Source organism: Lepidochelys kempii, chromosome 18 (genome assembly GCF_965140285.1).
Source record: "Lepidochelys kempii isolate rLepKem1 chromosome 18, rLepKem1.hap1, whole genome shotgun sequence".
Taxonomy (NCBI): Eukaryota; Metazoa; Chordata; order Testudines; family Cheloniidae; genus Lepidochelys; species Lepidochelys kempii.
In genome coordinates, this window is record NC_136397.1 from 9,538,237 (window position 1) to 9,556,174 (window position 17,938).

A 17,938-nucleotide genomic window follows, 5' to 3' on the forward strand; every position below is an offset into this window, starting at 1 on the left:
GGCAAACTTCAAGAACCAACTCTCTGAATTGTTATCCCGTAAATCCTACAATACCATTCCACGAGTTCTGGGCTTTTAAGCTCCTTTAAGCCACTTACCAATAGAAGTGGCTGCTCAGGAAACAAACAAACAAAAAAGCTGCTTTACTTTCACTTTCTTCTGCACAGGAGCCAAAGGCAGTTTAAAAGGCTTTGGACTCTCACTTAACAATTATACCACCCCACTTCCAAGTCATCCTGACAGTTACAAGAATAACTCACTGAAATAACCCTGTGCTGCTCTCTCTCTTTCAGGGTGCTAGGAAGAGGTTTCATCTTCAGAGATAAAGCTGTTTTGCAGCTTGTAGGAAAGTCTTGAAAGATCAGATAGTAGATTACTTGAAAAAGAATAATAAAACCTATGGATTTTAGATTGTCTATTGATTTAACATGGTACGTTCTGTGTGATATATGACAGAGCAATCACCCTGGACTATTAAAAAAGAACACTACAGGGCTGGGGAGCTAACACAAAATGAAGAGCCAAGTACAGAAAAGAAAACAATATCCCTCTAGAGGGGCTAAGTCAACAGCATACCTGGTGAATGTAGCGTAAGTGTCAATAAGCTGTAGCGTAGCAGGCAGCAGATTCTTGGTTATCTCAGATGATTTCTGTGGGTCGGTTTCTGCAGCTAGCTTGGAAAAATGCTCATCTAGAGAAACCTGGATCTTGGAAATTGCAGCATCAAGGGTATAAATGGACTGCAAGCTGGGAACCTCATGCAGCTGGAGAATTGTGGTACAGTCGATCCCACAGAAAGAGGAAATCTTAAAATAGAATGAAGACATTTATAACAGCAATGCGCCACACAAAGATCAATGCTCAACACTAGCTTATATGTATCCAGTATTCATACCAACTTACCTGTCTAGCAAAGTACTCCTCTGCTATTTCCACATCATATTTCACTGAGCTGCACTTGGTAGATGCCAATTCAATGAGAGAAGCAGCATGTTCAGCTTTCATGCCCTGTTTGATAAGGTGATCCTGTATGTATTGAAGAGAAAGATTTAGCATCACATTTAAGGGAATATAGAAGGGCTGTGGAATCTACCAATTTATGAACCACCACCATGCTATGATACTTGGGTTTTTTTAAACCCCATATAATACTAACCCCCATTTCCCACCACCATGCAAACATTGCAATTCCCACATGAAGTGAACCAGGCAGAGATTAAAATGATCATTGTCCATCTTAGAAACACCTGCTAATGTTGTTTAATATTAAAAAAAGCAGCTATAAAACAAGACTAAGAACTGGTTTAATCCCCTCAGCTGCACTTAGGGAGATTAAAACTATTTTTGATACACCTAGCACAGTTTATATTTCCCTCCTCATTAAGCTCTGACACATTGCTACAATTTCATTTTCTTACTTCTGACACAGATCATTACAGCTCTGGAATTTGTGCTGTTGTGTTGAACGCTAATAATGTGTCAAAAACCGTACATTGTAAATTCTAAAGAAAGGGCTATACCTTGATCCAGCTGAAGTAGGAACTGATACGTAAGCGGGAAGACCAGCGCAAAGTGTGCAGGATATCACATTCACTCATCTCTGGTGTGTTCATGGCCAGCTGATTCAAGTAGTTTTTGGATGGAGGCAAAATCCCCAATATCCGCCACAGTATCAAGAAATAGTATTGAAGTGCACAGGCCTCCTAAACAAAGACAGTGGAGGATACATCAGGAAGGAAACATTTATAATCACCCTGCTTCAACTGCTGTGATTCTAGCAGGGGCTCCTAAATGTGTCTGCATGTGGAGGTAGTGTCCCCGAGATTAGAGTGAAATGGACCATACTTCCATTTCATGCTGGTTTGGTGGCACAAATTTTCTTATCTCACATAATTCCCTGTCAAGAGGCATAAAATTCTCATCTAATCTAAATCACATTCAAGCCAGACCTCTTGAATACATTTGGGAGACATCATGATCCAGAAGCTCATTATAGGTTTTAAAAGAACCTTGGCACTATGTAGTGTCATTTACCACTAAACAAAACCAGCCAACTTTAAGAACCATCTCACAGCCAGCAGCTTGACTCTCTCAAACCTAGGAAAGTTTGCACAATTTATATTTTTTCAGCTGAAGTGAAAACTGAAATATTAATCTAAAACGTTACATTTGAAGTGTCATCAACTAGCTTCCTGCACCAACACAAACATACATCACTCAAGTTCTTCCCCATTCTACTATGGCCACAAAAATCCAATGAATCCACTTCAGCCCAAAAGATGAAAGGTCCAAATTATTCCTTTAGGCAGCTGGAAAAGCTTGAAGCAGACACTGAATTATAAGCCAGACACAGGAGTGCATCTTGTTATTGATGGTCACAGGATGGGATGGCCCTTAAAGGGAGGTGGGCTTAACCTTACCTATAACTAATTAGCTGCCATCCAGGTGATGGGTTTGAGGTCAGGAATCATATGATAGATGACTAGGTGACTTGCAGGCTCAGTTAAGGGAGTTAACTGAGCAAGCAGCTCAGTTAAGGGAGAGAGACCTGCAGGGAGTAGGAAGGCTGCTGCAGGAGACCCAGAATCAGGAGAAAGGATCTGGAAGGGGAATCTTCACACCAATGAGGCATGGGGAGGTGCAGAAGCTTTACAAGGAATGGACTGTAAGACAGGACAGGCAGGAGGACTTAATTAATCTGTTTTGGTTTGAATAAACTCCTCCCTGAAGGAAGTGACTGAATTTCTGCCATTACTGGGAGCATACTACTTGATGCATTGGCTGGTGAGGAGTTGGCCCACCAGTTCACATTGACAAAATATAAGACAACTGTTTACTAGGAAATTTTAAGCTCCGAAATCCAGTTTAGCAACTATTGCCCAAACTCTCTGTATAACATGCATGCAGCTGCATTGAGCCACTCTTTTTTCTCAGCAGGGAGAATGTTATAGCAACACATACATATGCCCTTACCAGTGCAGTGACATTTTTGTTTTCCTTCCTCCTGAGTGTATCAAACTGGGATCCAGCTGCAAGTAGTGAGGTCAGGGCTGCATAAAGCTCATCATACTTCGTTGTCCTAGAGAACAGGACCTCACAAACCTATTGAAAAAGCCAAGTCAGAATTGTTTCCTCCTTGGTTACATAGATTCCCATCCATAGCCAGTTCAGATCCGCTCCCAGATATACTAAAAACACCACACACACTCCCAAGCAAAATAACCCCAAAGGACAGGTGTGTCAATTGCTGCTTTTCCCAATCAGTCTCAAAGATGCTTTAAATGTGTGCAAGAAAGGAACACATTTTGGATGTACAAACAGGAACCTTGGTGTATATGGTAAATTGCCCCATCCAACAATATGTTATTTTCTCTTTTGAGCTGCAGAAATAAGAACTCTAGTGAGCAAAGACAGCAGTTGTAAAAAAGCCAGAAGGAACATGGGGCAAACTGATGGGGAGACAACTCCTCAGCAGACACGTTTCTAGACGAAGCGCTGAGAGGTAACTTGAATATGAAGGAACTCTTGGCATTGGCACATCCGACAGAATCAAGCTACCACAAAGACAGAAAAGTTCTCCTCTCTTTTCAGCCACAGTTTACTTCTATGCAACACAGGTGGACGTTATATATCCCACTGGGCAAATCACTGCAAGAATATATGGGCTAGGTGAGCTGGGATTATTTCACCAAATATCAGCTTTCGAGTTAGGATTTGTGCACTGTTTAACTATAAAGTATTCAAACTCTGTTTATTGTCTTATACTAACATCTATTCAGCTAATACACACAGTTCTTTTTAATGCAGTACTAAATGAAATCACTGGGCACCTTTTGTCTCACGTCTCAATTACATTGCCAGTCATTTTCTACGCTGCTTTCCCTAATGTAATACAGGCTCAGAGAAAGTCTTTAAAGAAATTCCAGGTACCATGTTATCTAGGCGGTTCAGGTCATCTTCTGACACTTCTGGTGACAGGATGCAGTAGAATCTGGGCTGTGGAACTGCATCTGGGACACAGATACCAAAGTTAAACCATTTAACAGTTGAAGAGATAAACAATGCTGCTGGCATATCATCACTGGTAATTTTTTTTCCCCTCAAAGACAACAAGTCACTTAAGGCTAGAGTAAAAATCTGCTCAACAGACGGTGTGTGTGTTACATATATACCCATAAAAGGGGGCACAGATTAACTGAGTGATGCATGTCTAGCATTTGAGTACTTTTTCCATTTTAAAATAAACATTACAAAAACTATCATATTCCTAAACCTACATAGCATATGAGTAAGGCATGTTTTGTTCAACAAACAATGGCTGGGCAATGCTAGAGGTCTGCAGGTTTCCCCCATCTCCCCTTTGGTGTAAAATTACAAGTAATTTATTCACAACAAGCCTGGTATTTAGTCTAGTCTAATGTGTCTTAAACCACACTCCGAAGTCCTGAAAGGGACTTTTGACTTCATGCTGCAGCACTCATTTATTATGCAACCACAACCCCACGGCTAGGAGTAAAATTTTACTGAACAACTTCCCTTCTGACCTGATGAGCAGTGTTTGGTCCAGTTTTCTTCCACTTCTTTAAATCCATGATACAGAGGGACAGAGATTCTTCTACTACTATCCTGGGATCCACTCACCCAGCCAATGGGTTGGGTTAGCAGGTTATACTGTACCTATGTAAAAAACACACAGAAAACAAGGCAGGCTGTTTAGAAGAAAAATATACAATCCCCTGTCCCCCACCAAACACATGGACTTTCCCAACTTGTGAGGAGTCAGAGATAGCACTGAGCACACAGCTGAAGACTCTCTCATACTTTTGAGCCAGTGGAGTAAGACTACTGTCAAGATACTAAGGAGATACTCCAGAGAATAGTCTGCAAAACATTGGCATCTCATTAATCTGGAACAGTGCCAAAGACTGAAACAAAGCAACAGAGATGAGCTAAACTCAAAGAACTTTACCTGAAGGGTGTTTGAGAGTACACGCAATAGTAAGAAGGCAGGTTTACTGCTCTGGGCTTTGCCATACTAGTAACCCATGCTGCCCAGCATGAATTTACTTATAGCAGTCAGTATGCCCGAGTATAAAGCCACATAACACTCCACCCAAACCAGCTGCTCGAAATTAACAGCTCCAATTGTGTTGCTAACTGGATGTAACCTTGCATGCAGTTAGTGAAATCAAAACAAGGAGTTACTGGAAATGCCAAAAGGGAGACACACAGGAACAGGAATACAACAAGGAGACTACTTGATATAGGTCATTGCTGAGTGATTATTTGATTAAACAATGGAAACATGCATCCTCAATCCCTTACCTGCTCAAACAGGTATACAGGAACTTTGGAATATTGATGAAGAAGGTAGTCGAACACCAGTAGAAGACGAGCCAGGATAAGGGGCACAGACCGCAGCTGGGAGTCCATGTTCACAATCAGTTCCAGGATGGTCTGGATACAGAGGGTCAAGATAGACCTGCGGCCTTTCTCTGAGAAGTTGTGGAAAATAAGCAACAGCAGCTGGAGGTGCTCAACATTCAGATCTTCTGTGTCATTAGGAAGAGTTCCCTGCAGAGCATTTTGTTTCATTGTGCCCACAAACCTGCCAGCAACAGGAAAGAGGTTCAGTAAGACGTTTGTTCTTTTGAAGAGTGATCCATAGATCACACTATTGTGAGGGGACTTCCCCTGAAGCAAGCTCGCTGATTAAGATGCACATTTTAATAATGATTTCTTTCTACTTGATCAAGCAGTGCAACTAGAGTTTTGTTTCTGACCTCAGTCTTACTAAGTGAATATTGCGATTTCACAAATTAACCATAACTTCACTGAAGGATGCATGAAAGTGAGACTGTGGAAGAGACTTTATGCCCTATATAAACAAAAACAGCAAAAAACTTTTCAAGATAAATATAACAAGCTAAAAAAGAGAAAGATGTGCATTTGCCCCAGCAGGAAAGGCTGTAACTCAGCCAGACTATTGTACAGTTTCACATTTAAAAACAAGTACATAGGGGTCAAGGCTTGGCAGAAAGGAACTCACATACCACAATGATGGGCTTGGTATGAGGCACCAAAAGAATGTGATTATTGCTTTTTCTTTTTAAAATCAGTGCTGCTGGAGCAGTCTATACTCTACTCATCTAGTCTTGATACTTGATAAGCGTTCTCATCCCCTATTTTCATCCAGGGGCTGAATTTTCCAGTCTAAGGCATTTTTGAAGAACTCTATCTTCCTCACCCCTCCCCAAACAAATAAACCGGATCTTCCAAGCTTCACATCCTTCCCCTCTAGGATTTTCCTAGTTTTTTTAAAAACAAATGTCTGGTCATTGGATTAATCTGTCCAACAGAAAATATACCATCTCCTAGGAAATTAGCAGTCATGGGAGAGAGCAGGTCACTTATTTTTAGTCATGATATATAGAACATTTTCTTACCTCTCCCAAACTTTAAGGCATTCTGGGACGTCAGGGTCTCCCTGAGCACTGGCTTTGTGCTGCCAGATAAGGAGAAGCCGAGACAGCACAGACAGACTCTGAGGATGGATGTACAGAGGCCACGGTCCTTCAGAGAAAGGGGCTATCCCCAGCTGCTGTAGAAGAGTGTTCTGGCACAAGACAACAGATACACAGTTGAGAGGAAAGCCTTACATGTTGGTTTAAGTAACTACAAAACTTCAACAATCCAAAAGTGATAATAAACAGTAGGGCTCTAAGTGGATATGGAGGATGGTGTGGATTGCACTCTCAGCAAATTTGTGGATGATACTAAACTAGGAGGAGTGGTAGATACGGTGGCAGGTAGGGATAGGATACAGAGGGACCTAGACAAAGTGGAGGATTGGGCCAAAAGAAATCTGATGAGGTTCAACAAGGATAAGTGCAGGGTCCTGCACTTAGGACAGAAGAATCCAATGCACCGCTACAGACTAGGGACTGAATGGCTAGGCAGCAGTTCTGCGGAAAAGGACCTAGGGGTGACCGTGGACGAGAAGCTGGATATGAGTCAACAGTGTGCCCTTGTTGTCAAGAAGGCCAATGGCATTTTGGGATGTATAAGTAGGGGCATAGCCAGCAGATCGAGGGACGTGATCGTTCCCCTCTATTCGACATTGATGAGGCCTCATCTGGAGTACTGTGTCCGGTTTTGGGCCCCACACTACAAGAAGGATGTGGAAAAACTGGAGAGAGTCCAGCGAAGGGCAACAAAAATGATTAGGGGTCTGGAACACGACTTATGAGGAGAAGCTGAGGGAAATGGGATTGTTTAGTCTGCAGAAGAGAAGAATGAGGGGGGATTTGATAGCTGCTTTCAACTACCTGAAAGGGGGTTCCAAAGAGGATGGTTCTAGACTGTTCTCAGTGGTAGAAGATGACAGGACAAGGAGTAATGGTCTCAAGTTGCAGTGTGGGAGGTTTAGGTTGGATATTAGGAAAAACTTTTTCACTAGGAGGGTGGTGAAACACTGGAATGCGTTACCTAGGGAGGTGGTAGAATCTCCTTCCTTAGAAGTTTTTAAGGTCAGGCTTGACAAAGCCCTGGCTGGGATGATTTAATTGGGGATTGGTCCTGCTTTGAGCAGGGGGTGGGACTAGATGACCTCCTGAGGTCCCTTCCATCCCTGATATTCTATGATATATATAGGGTTAATGCAGTGGTATTTCACCTCTGGAAGGTCACATTATTTGGCACATGTACTAAGTAAAATATGGCATAGGTACCAAGTGAAGTTACGCAGAGGGATTTTGTTGTTCTTTTTAAAGCCTCCATCTACACCATAGGGGACTTTTGTTACATTAAAAAGTCTAGGAAAAAATATCATGAGTCCTGCTCACTTATGAGACCCAATACTGGCAGAAGAGATGGTGGTTTGGCAGAATGGTAGACAGACTTGCAGAGTCTATAGTTACTCTGCCTGACATTAATCATGTATCCTGTTTCACTGTCAAAAGCTAAAACTCAGGTATCCTTAAGACTGGGGGGATGTGGGGAGAAAAAAACACAAAAAAATACCACCAAAGGAGAACGGACTGCTACTTTTATTGTGCCACAAAAACAGGAACATATGGACATGTGAAAAGAGATTTTACCTGAAACCACTGATCTGAAACTCTTTAAACTCTAATTACATCTATTAAGTATGCTAAACACCGATGCAAGAGGTTAACTAGCGCCAATACAGTCTCTGGAAGGCCCTTCACTCACTACCTCTTTATTTGCCAGATTGTGTTTAAGTGCCATGTCTCCAGTAAATTCTAACCAGAACCAGAGAGGTCATCCCCACTCTTAACACTCCATTTCTACTGAGTGCAGTTATGCTCGCTCTCTGTTTACGTATGTCAAAAATGTATATTTAAAAAAGAGTAACTACTTCAAAAAATTACTGTATTTAAACTATAGGGGAAAATAGTCAACAAAAGGCATAGGGTTTTGATACACTACTGTAACAGATTTACAAATCCTCTTCTTATGGCATTAAGCTTGGTCATTACGTGTTCTGACAAAGAAACCTAGAGGCCACAAGGTTAGTATATGAAAGCAAAAGAGATCAAATCATAAAAAGCCAAGCAGGAAATTCCTACAGTAAAATGCACATTCAGAAACCATTCTTTGAAACTAACAGCATCCTAGACATGGAGAATTATTCAGTTTCCCCTTTAAACATCTCTGGAGTTAAGGGCACTAATTCAAACCCCCTTACAAATGAGTGTTGATGCAGACTGCTGCTCTCCAACTGTTTTCATTCTGGGGACTATTCTGTAGAAAAAGCATCGCCTCAAGAAGCATCTCCTCTGCCAGCCCCACAATATCCCATTGCTTGGTGTTCAAAAGGGGCTCTAGAGTGAGAAGCACTGATGTACTAACATAGAATGTATTCTCCATGTAAATTCAACACCAGACACAAATGCTTTAATTTTACATCCTAACCTGCAAGGTAGGAGACTGTAGGTCCGAGGTCACCAAGGAATGGTTAAAGTGATACAATGCAGCAGCAAATTCCTCATCTGATGTGCCTGCAACACAAATGAGATTATGTCAATTCCTACTACAGCTCTACTTGAAGAGCCATGATCCCAACACTGGACAAAGAAAACCCATGTAAAAGTAGAACTCCCCCATCCTAGACGTTCCCTGAGTAAAGAAGTTCTGCTTGCTCACCCTTCAGCCCATCTTTGTCCACTTCCTTGATGATGCTAGCCAGCGTGGCCATGTGCTGCTCTGAAAGAGACACACTCAGGTAGTTGCGAATGAAGTTGTTCCTGGAGTTCAGCATGGAGGAAGTAATGAAGTTCAGAATATTGGAAGCCAGGTTTAAAAACTAGAAGGAAGAAAGAGAAATGCATCAATCTTAGAAACATCAAAATCCAATAGTGGTCAAAGAAAAACTAAACAAAAAAATCTCTTTGCTAGGTAATTCACCACCCAGCTACACTCGTCCTCCATTACAAGCCAATAATTAGAGTTCAGATTTACTTCTCTCTTCTCATTACAATTAGATTGCTGTACAGCCACTCTGCTTGTCTGCCATTACAGTTTCTAGTCTTCAAGACAAACCCACTGGGATGAGTGGCTCTCTCATTCAGCTGGTATTTCATATAGATGTCTAAAGAGCTTGCAAATCCATTATCTTGCTCAACAGCAACATTCATTTTCACTATTACCCAAAGGAATGGTTTGTCTGACAAAGTGCAGTTAACATTTCCATTTATAATTCTGCCCTCATATTTCCTCACCCCCTCCAACCTAAATCGATATTATCTTAATTATTCTCTCCCTTGACAATAGCCATTATTAATATGTACCTCCAGAAAGAGTAATTCAAAACAGCTCCTCCTGAAGCCAAGGTTTTTGGCAATCAGACCCATGGCCATTCACCCTACCCCAGCTAGCCAATGACTCTCAGAACAGCAATATAATACTATGCCTGATTTAAACTGCTAAGTGCCAGACTAACAAGCCTCTTTGGCCACTGTTCAGTGCTACATCTCACTAATTACATAATTCATCACGGAGATCATAGCATACCAATTCTGGGTCCTTGCGGCTGGCCAGGATGTTTCCATTCTCCCCAGTAGCCTGTTTGTTGGGGCTTTTCACTCTAGGGGAGCTCTCCAGGGGAGGTGGGGGAGGTGGCGGGGGTGGGGCCACTTTCTCTTTACTTGGAGAAATTGTTTCTTCAAACCATTGCCCAAGGATGGGTTCACTGTCATCATCTAATAAAGAGTACATGGAAAACAATGATACAAATGCAAAATGACATTGCTTCTACCAGCTAGTTCACTAAGAGCCCAGTAAAGGGCAATACCAGCAGCCCTACAACTTCACCTTTCCTTTCAATCACAAGGCCAACGAGCTCTATCTTCATTTGGCAGGGACTCCCCTTTGAGGGGGGAGAATTCTCAGTCTTCCCCAAAGTTCCATTTGGAGCAGATACTGCCAACCCTGTAACGCTGGGGGGCTGACTTCAGTACCTACAGAGCATTGCTGGTATTTCTTTTCGCCCACTGATCCTAACAAATGAGTTTAATTCTTAAGCACCACAGTGTAATCCAGTCCTGGGAGATAAAAGCTTAGTGCACAGGCTTCCATTATGTTGAAAAATAAAAAGTGTAAGACCTAGAGTTAAGATGCTTGCTGAAAACTATTACCCTGGCTGCTCTCCTCTTCAGTGCTGCTGAAGTCATCCTCATAGTACGTATTAGAATCAGTAGAGGCACTTGCATCACTGCTCATGGAACCCTTTCTCTGACGTTGCAAGACACAAGCCTTAAAAGAACAGCAGGGCAAGTTAAACCACAAGATCAAAACTTGAAAGTACAATAGATAAGAACAGACTTGCTTTCAAATCCTCCTTTTTTTTTTTATTCCTTTCTATTATAGTTCTGCTCAAATTGCTTACTGGCATTCCTATCAAGACTTTCTTCTAAATTACATCCATCATTTTCTGGGGTGGCTAACGCAGAGCCCACACAAAGACTCCAAGGTACATTTTGCATAACAATCGAAACATGAAGACTCCCCTTCTGTACACAGGACCCTTATTTTCTTAGTTCACTGGAAGCACCTGAGAACAGAGTCTGTCATAGTCACCACCTCTCCTATTCTATAAAATGGGAGACATCCAATTCCTTGTTGGTAACTTGCAACATTTATAAGTAAACACAGTTCTAAGTTCTTCTCCTTAGCATGTTAGTTGACACTTGCAACTGGAACTTTCCACACAACTCTCACTGTTTAACTGAGAGAAGTTCCACAACAGAACTATCAACGTGCCATCTCCTACCTTTCTATAAGAAGTGGAGAGCAAAGTCAGCAGCAGATTAGTGAGCGGTACGGAATCGATCAGACGTTGAATTCTCTGAATTGATGTGCTCTGAGCCATGACATTCAGCACTGCTGGGGGACCATCAGTCTCCCACGCCTAGGGGACAGCATCAAAGGACGGTTCAAAGCATGTTCCAATGAAGAAGACTATTTAAGAAAATCAGAGTTCCACCTTCTCACCTTGTGTAGTGCCTCCACCTGCAGATCTTGAAAGAGGGATGTTAAGAGTTTGATGGCATGATTTGCTAACACCACTGACAGAACACCAAACCCTTGATGTCTGCAGAAAAAGAAAAGGTCTTGATATTAATATTTTAATCACTACTCTAATGCTATCTACTTGTCTTCTATAGGAACTGCCAAAGAATTACCAGCTCAATCTCTCCATTGTACATCACTGTCATCTCTGAGGACTTTAATCCAAACAGTGAACCGTTAGAGTATCAGGAACATTGCCTGATGCTTATATCAATTACATTTACGTCTCATTTGCAATACCGGCCAGACCAAAGTGTATACAATTTAAATTTCACAATAAGTGGAATAGGAAAATTAATTTTAGCATTTAATTCAAGTGAAAATAATAATTCACTTGAAAATATTCTTCCACCTGAGGGCAAGGTTTACAGATTCCTACCACCCCACAACTGCATCTGCTACTGTAGAGAATCATGAATTGATTGGGGAAGGGGAGGTTCACTAAAGGTGCCAAGCCCTACTAGACAGAAATCTAGGCTCTGTTCACCCTATGGTATACAATGCCTCATCCGGTCCGATACAAGATATATTCCCTGCCCACTGAGAAAGTACCTGGCGCTAAGCCTAAAGTGGAATCTTCATATTCCTCTACAGATAAAAAGCCCTCCTCTTACTAAGTACTGGCTAAAAAATATGCACAATATAATTTGTGAAAAATTAACAGAGCAATTTCTCAGTCATCTCACTCAGTTTAAACTGAAAGGGAAGAAAACTGGAGAAAAGAATATGAAGGGATTGATTATGAAGGTGGGGTGGGCGGGCGCAGGAAGTCTCTTGAAGAAGACAACCACTCAGGAGTAACAGCCACAGCATAACAGAACAATACCACAGTGATATGTGTAAACTGATTAACTTAGTGGAGGTATTCACATACCCTTTCCCAGGTCCCAGCTTGGGAGACCCAACTCCCTCTTTGGTACGAGCAATAATGTCTCTGACTCGAAGAGCAGCCAATGGGTCTTTCTCCTTTCCCTTATCGGCCAGGGCAGTGGGGTTGAGGTTCAAGATGAGGAAGAGGCTGTTGAGCAAACACCAGGCCCCAAGCAGCTGGAAATTCTGATAATGCTAGCATTCGAACAGTGAAAAAACCAGACACACCAACGTAAATCCAACTGACCAAATGCACCACCACAAGTTACAACAAAGAAAAGGTTCCCGGTGGGATGCGATTATTACCTCTCCCCCTGCACGGCGCGAGTTGCTGATGGCTTGACCAATCATTTCATAGATTTCAAGCTGTAAGTAAAACCAAAAACCTTCGTAATCTTGCAGTGTTCTATTAGACAAGTCACTAAACTATTCCATGTACTACTCAAACACCCTTCTCTGAAGGTTGCTCGGTTCCACTCCACAGTAATCCTCCCCACTGCAAACTCACAGATATTACTAGCTTATATTGGTATCAGTCTTTCTTCAGGTGTCAGCAAGCCCAGTGCCAGGGACCAAGAGAAGCTAACAGTGATTCAAACAGTTAAAACTGATAGGCACTTCCATGTGTAAGACCTAAACTGAGTTTCCTTCTAGTCTTTTGGTATGCTCACACCTTGAATACTGCGTGCATATGTGGTCGCCCCATCTCAAAAAAAAGATATATTGGAATTGGAAAAGTTCAGAAAAGGGCAACAAAAATTATTAGGGGTATAGAATGGCTTCCGTATGAGGAGAGATAAATAAGACGGACTTTTCAGCTTAGAAAAGAGGCGACTAAGGGGGATATGATAGAGGTCTATAAAATCACAAGCGGTATATAGAAAGTAAATAAGTGTTATTTACTCCTTCTCATAATCCAAGAACAAGGGGCCACCAAATGAAACTAATAGATAGCAGGTTTAAAACAAACAAAGTATTTTTTCATGCAATGCACTGTCAACCTCCGGAACTCCTTGCCAGAGGGTGTTGTGAAGGCCAATACTATAACAGGGTTCCGAAGGGAGCTAGATAGATTAATGGAAGATAACCATTGATGGACCTATTAGCCAGGATGGGCAGGAATGGTGTTCCTAGCCTCTGTTTGCCAGAAGCTGGGATTGTTGTGACAGGGGATGGATCACTTTATGATAACCTGTCTGTTCATTCCCTTTGGGGCACCTGCCACTAGCCACTGTCAGAGGACAGGATACTGGGCTTGATGGACCTGGGGTCTGACCCAGGATGGCCGTTGTTATGTTATGTTCCTTTGCATCCTTGGCAAAAATAAAGTGAAAGCAAGACAACTGCTCTCCCTTGAGCAGTTGCATTCCACGCCATCAACTTACACATTTCTGTACAATGGTGGCAGCATCATTTTCGTAATCATCTTCTTTAGAACTTGTGGATCCAGTTCGTACCTGCTGGGTGCTGCCCACATGGAGGATTGCCATGCATGTTGCCACACTCACACCTGATGAAAGAAGAGGGCAAAGGACCACATTACAGTTAAGAGCTGACCTTGGAAATCTATATTCCTGTTCACTTACACTACAGTCAGCAGTGCGGAAACTACACATGGAGTTGATTAGGCCAGGAATATTCACCATTCCAGTTGGCAGAAGAGAGGATAATTTCAGTTACCCTAAAACAACGAAGTTACATACAACCTAATACTCAGGAGGGAATCAGATGTAGCAGAAATTATTAATAGAGAATACTTTACGCACTGATTACATTCTCATAATTCTGGGGCGCTTACACACACTTGGGAGACAGGGCTGAATTCTAGGTATAACTAGCAAATTTAAAGGATAAACTCTGAGAAACATTTAAGTCCTGAACAACAAAGCAAAGCAGAAAAGGTGAAAGATGACAACTAAGGAAGTGTTTCATTACTGAACTTGTGCATCCCAAGGACAGGTTTACAAGGACGGCCAACACTACCCAATACGCCCTCAGTCACAGAAACTCTGCATTAGCACTGTCCGTTGTCATTTTGGTGACATTACAACAATTTCCTGCTTAACCTGAACACAATACTACCAAGTCAGCCTTCAGATTTACAAAAAGGAAAGGGCACTCTAGGTTTCTAGTGCTATGGACTGGGAGTACTATGTTACAGAGGCGAACCCCTGGGAATTCAGCATGCCTCTTGTTCCACCCAATCAAAGTCAGCCTTCAAAGAGTGTCCTGTTCAGTCCTCCCTCAGCACAGGAGGTTTAGGTTGGATATTAGAAAAAACTTTTTCACTAGGAAAGTGGTGAAACACTGGAATGCGTTACCTAGGGAGGCGGTGTAATCTCCATCCTTAGAAGTTTTTAAGGTCAGGTTTGACAAAGTCCTGGCTGGGATGATTTAGTGGGGGATTGGTCCTGCTTTGAGCAGGGGGTTGGACTAGATGACCTCCTGAGGTTCCTTACAACCCTGATATTCTATGAAGGAAGGAGGTCATTTTTTGGGTCTCAAAGGTGCAGGTTACAAAGCAGGGGAAATGCAGAGCTACTCAGGGCTCCAGGGAGAGAGAAAAGACTTTTGATCTCTAGAAACATGATGCTACCAAAGGACATTAACTCACCTGCATAAAGGCAGCTGAGGGCAAGAACAGTCACATCCTGCAGCCGTGTGGGAGTCAGGGGCTCCAACACAGGGAGAGACAAAGTATCCAATGCCATGGTCACATCTATCACCAGCGAATGAAACCTATAACCACAATTGAAATGAGTTAAGAAAAGCACATTACACTCTGGAGAGGACTTACTGGCATCAAATGTCTAATAGAAGAGAGACAGTGGCCGGTACTGTACCACTTGTACATTCGCACTCTCTCATCTAACATACCTAATATAAACCAAGGACGAAAAATTGAAATCTCTTACCCATTGCGGACTGCAGTGGCATCTGCTACAGTGGCTGGCATAATGAAAAACGAGTTGGCCGACACTGCATCCTGAAATCGATTTATGTACCGCAAAAAGTAAGGGAGGTTCAGACACACTCGCAGCAACTTTTCAGAGCCACCTATCAGACATAAATCAGAAAAAAAACAGGCCATTGCTTTACCTTTGTTGTTCCACTGGATGGCTTTAAAACTAGAATTAAGGTGACAGAGTATGAGCCATGGGCTTAAATCAGTGGGGATAAAGTTTTCCCCATATTTCACCTGTGGCATTATCTTTAAAATGAATGCAGTTGCAATTTGTTGTGAGGAAATATAGGGATGGCACCACAGATCAGGTAATTGGGATAAAGAAACCTAAGTTAAAATCTAGTTTAAATGCACCACAGGATAGCAGCCAAAAAAGTAACAGAAAAGGTGTTACGTGGAAGGTCTCATGCTCATCTTGTGTGGTACATTAGACCTAACTTATGCAGCAGTGACTCCCAACCCCATCACTCGTGCCCAGTCAGTATGCCATCCTTTGTCATTTTACACTGCCTTTTTCTATGTATCATAGCTATTTGCATGTAAGTTAAATCATCATCTTCATCCTGTTCCTAACAAATAAGTAACCACATCACAGCCACCAACTTTACAGGCAATCTCAATACAAAGACAAATCACTGAGTGGGTCTTGGAGGATGAACTCAACCCTCCACCCATAGAGCTGGTTCCTTCAGGTTAGGGATGGCAGGGTGTGATATAGGGCAGGCTTGCACTATCGTTACCCATGCTGCATCTCTGCAGCAGAGGACTTCAGGCTCCAGGGCTTACACTCTGGGACATTCCAAGAACAATTATTAATTTTTATTATTATTATTATTATTATTATTAAAAGCTCATTCTTACCAAGCTCTTGCAGGCTGGCTACATTCTGAGCAATGAATATACTTTTGGTCTTCGCCACAGAGGCTTGATCTGTGGATGTCTGATTATCACTTTCTCCTTCCACCTAATAAACAAGCAGATGTTTAATACAGCAGTGGTTCTCAACCAGGGGTCCAGAGCCCCCTGGGGGGGCCACAAGCAGGTTTCAGGGGGTCCACCAAGCAAGGCCAGCATTAGACACACTGGAGCCCAGGGCAGAAAGCCAAAGCCCCAGCACATGGAGTTGAAGTCCAGGGCCCCGAGTCCCACCACCCAGGACTGAAGCCTGAGCAATGTAGCTTTGCGGGGACCCCTGTGGCATGGGTACCCAGGCAATTGCCGTGATTGCTACCCCCTAACGCTGGCTCTGGCTTTTATATGCAGAAAACCAGTTGTGGCACAGTTGGGCTGTGGAGAACTCCTGAAATACAGGACAACCAGCATCTGAAAATGGGGTGTTACTGCAGGTCTCTTTATGGGAGCAAGACTGATCTGCAACACAACTCAACGAGGACCCACACCTCCAAAGATGTTAGCTTTCCATACTGTGATAAATCAGTCACCAAAAGATTTACCATACTTTCCTCCATCTCATTGATACTTACCCACATGCAAATGAGATTTAACCAGTGCAGAAGAGCTTCATCTGAGTATATATATAAAAAGCTCCCTGTTCATCTCCTATAGCCTTCTGCCCATCCCTATGCTCACACCAGTAGTATTAGGAACATGGCACTTCTGTTCTAAGGCTGTTTGATCACCTGGGTGTCTGGAGCAAGAGATGGTGATGCTGTCACTCTAGGGTTAAAGACTGATGTCAGTTGATTCAGGAAGTTCATCTGCACCTCTTTCTGTCGCAGTTCAGGGTTCACTGGAGAGGCCAACTCTTTCTGATCCTCCACTGCAGGGGCAGAAGCAGAGTGTCATTCCACATGTCAAGGGTAGGAAGTGTGCAGTGCTTTGTAAAAGTACTGCATTGAAACAACAAGCATGTGCTAAGATTACATTGAAGCACTTACCATCAGAGAGGGTTTTGATAGTTTGAGGCAGCTTGGCTGATTTCATCATTGCTGTGAAAGTAATAATTTCAGTTCTGTCCAGGCGGCTGCAGCCAGTGCAGAGCCCCTTTATCAGCAGAATCAGGTGTTTCTACAAAAAGGACACCAAATCAAATCCAAGTGCTCTTTTTCCCTATTTTTCCCTCAACATTGATTCCCTCTGGGGCACCTGGCATTGGCCCCGTCAGAAGACAGGATACTGGGGTAGATGGACCTTTTCTCTGACCCAGTGTGATCGTTCTTATGTTCCCCTCACAGGCCAAAGCTGATCTCTCATCTAGGAGCATGGAAGGGAATGAACAGCAGATGAGAGAGCAGCCAGGACTTGAATCCTCTCCCTGCTACAGAACAGCACTTGGAGAAGCAATCTTTCCGATAGTGCACTCGGGCTCAGAACAAGTAAGTGATCACCTTGTGTCTGAGCCTCAGAAGCCAATTTACCTTTAGGATTTTAAAGGATTGTGAAACTCAGCAACTTGTTTTCTTTTTGTGGAAGAGGAAAACTCTCCGTAGGAGAGGAACACATGACCAGAGAAGAGTTTGTTTCTTACACAAGAAGAACAAATGAGGTGGC

The 17,938-nt window shown here is 42.6% G+C and overlaps 1 protein-coding gene across 3 annotated transcripts in view; it reads right to left on the reverse strand.

The window, feature by feature from the left end:
- The window catches only part of UBR4 (ubiquitin protein ligase E3 component n-recognin 4), a 113,852-nt gene that overhangs the window by 88,362 nt on the left and 7,552 nt on the right, over positions 1-17,938 (reverse strand). For all 3 annotated transcript variants that reach the window (XM_073317114.2, XM_073317113.2, XM_073317112.2), the window contains exons 4-25: positions 17,326-17,455; positions 17,068-17,207; positions 16,289-16,391; positions 15,378-15,519; positions 15,077-15,201; positions 13,848-13,972; positions 12,769-12,828; positions 12,467-12,657; positions 11,515-11,614; positions 11,294-11,431; positions 10,659-10,776; positions 10,036-10,223; positions 9,169-9,328; positions 8,938-9,023; positions 6,447-6,616; positions 5,326-5,608; positions 4,545-4,677; positions 3,931-4,010; positions 2,974-3,102; positions 1,521-1,703; positions 904-1,026; positions 577-806 (exon numbers count right to left, since the gene is read on the reverse strand). In XM_073317114.2, coding sequence (XP_073173215.1) covers positions 577-806; positions 904-1,026; positions 1,521-1,703; positions 2,974-3,102; positions 3,931-4,010; positions 4,545-4,677; positions 5,326-5,608; positions 6,447-6,616; positions 8,938-9,023; positions 9,169-9,328; positions 10,036-10,223; positions 10,659-10,776; positions 11,294-11,431; positions 11,515-11,614; positions 12,467-12,657; positions 12,769-12,828; positions 13,848-13,972; positions 15,077-15,201; positions 15,378-15,519; positions 16,289-16,391; positions 17,068-17,207; positions 17,326-17,455 — 3,137 coding nt within the window. The remainder of the gene's footprint in view (positions 1-576; positions 807-903; positions 1,027-1,520; positions 1,704-2,973; positions 3,103-3,930; positions 4,011-4,544; positions 4,678-5,325; positions 5,609-6,446; positions 6,617-8,937; positions 9,024-9,168; positions 9,329-10,035; positions 10,224-10,658; positions 10,777-11,293; positions 11,432-11,514; positions 11,615-12,466; positions 12,658-12,768; positions 12,829-13,847; positions 13,973-15,076; positions 15,202-15,377; positions 15,520-16,288; positions 16,392-17,067; positions 17,208-17,325; positions 17,456-17,938) is intronic.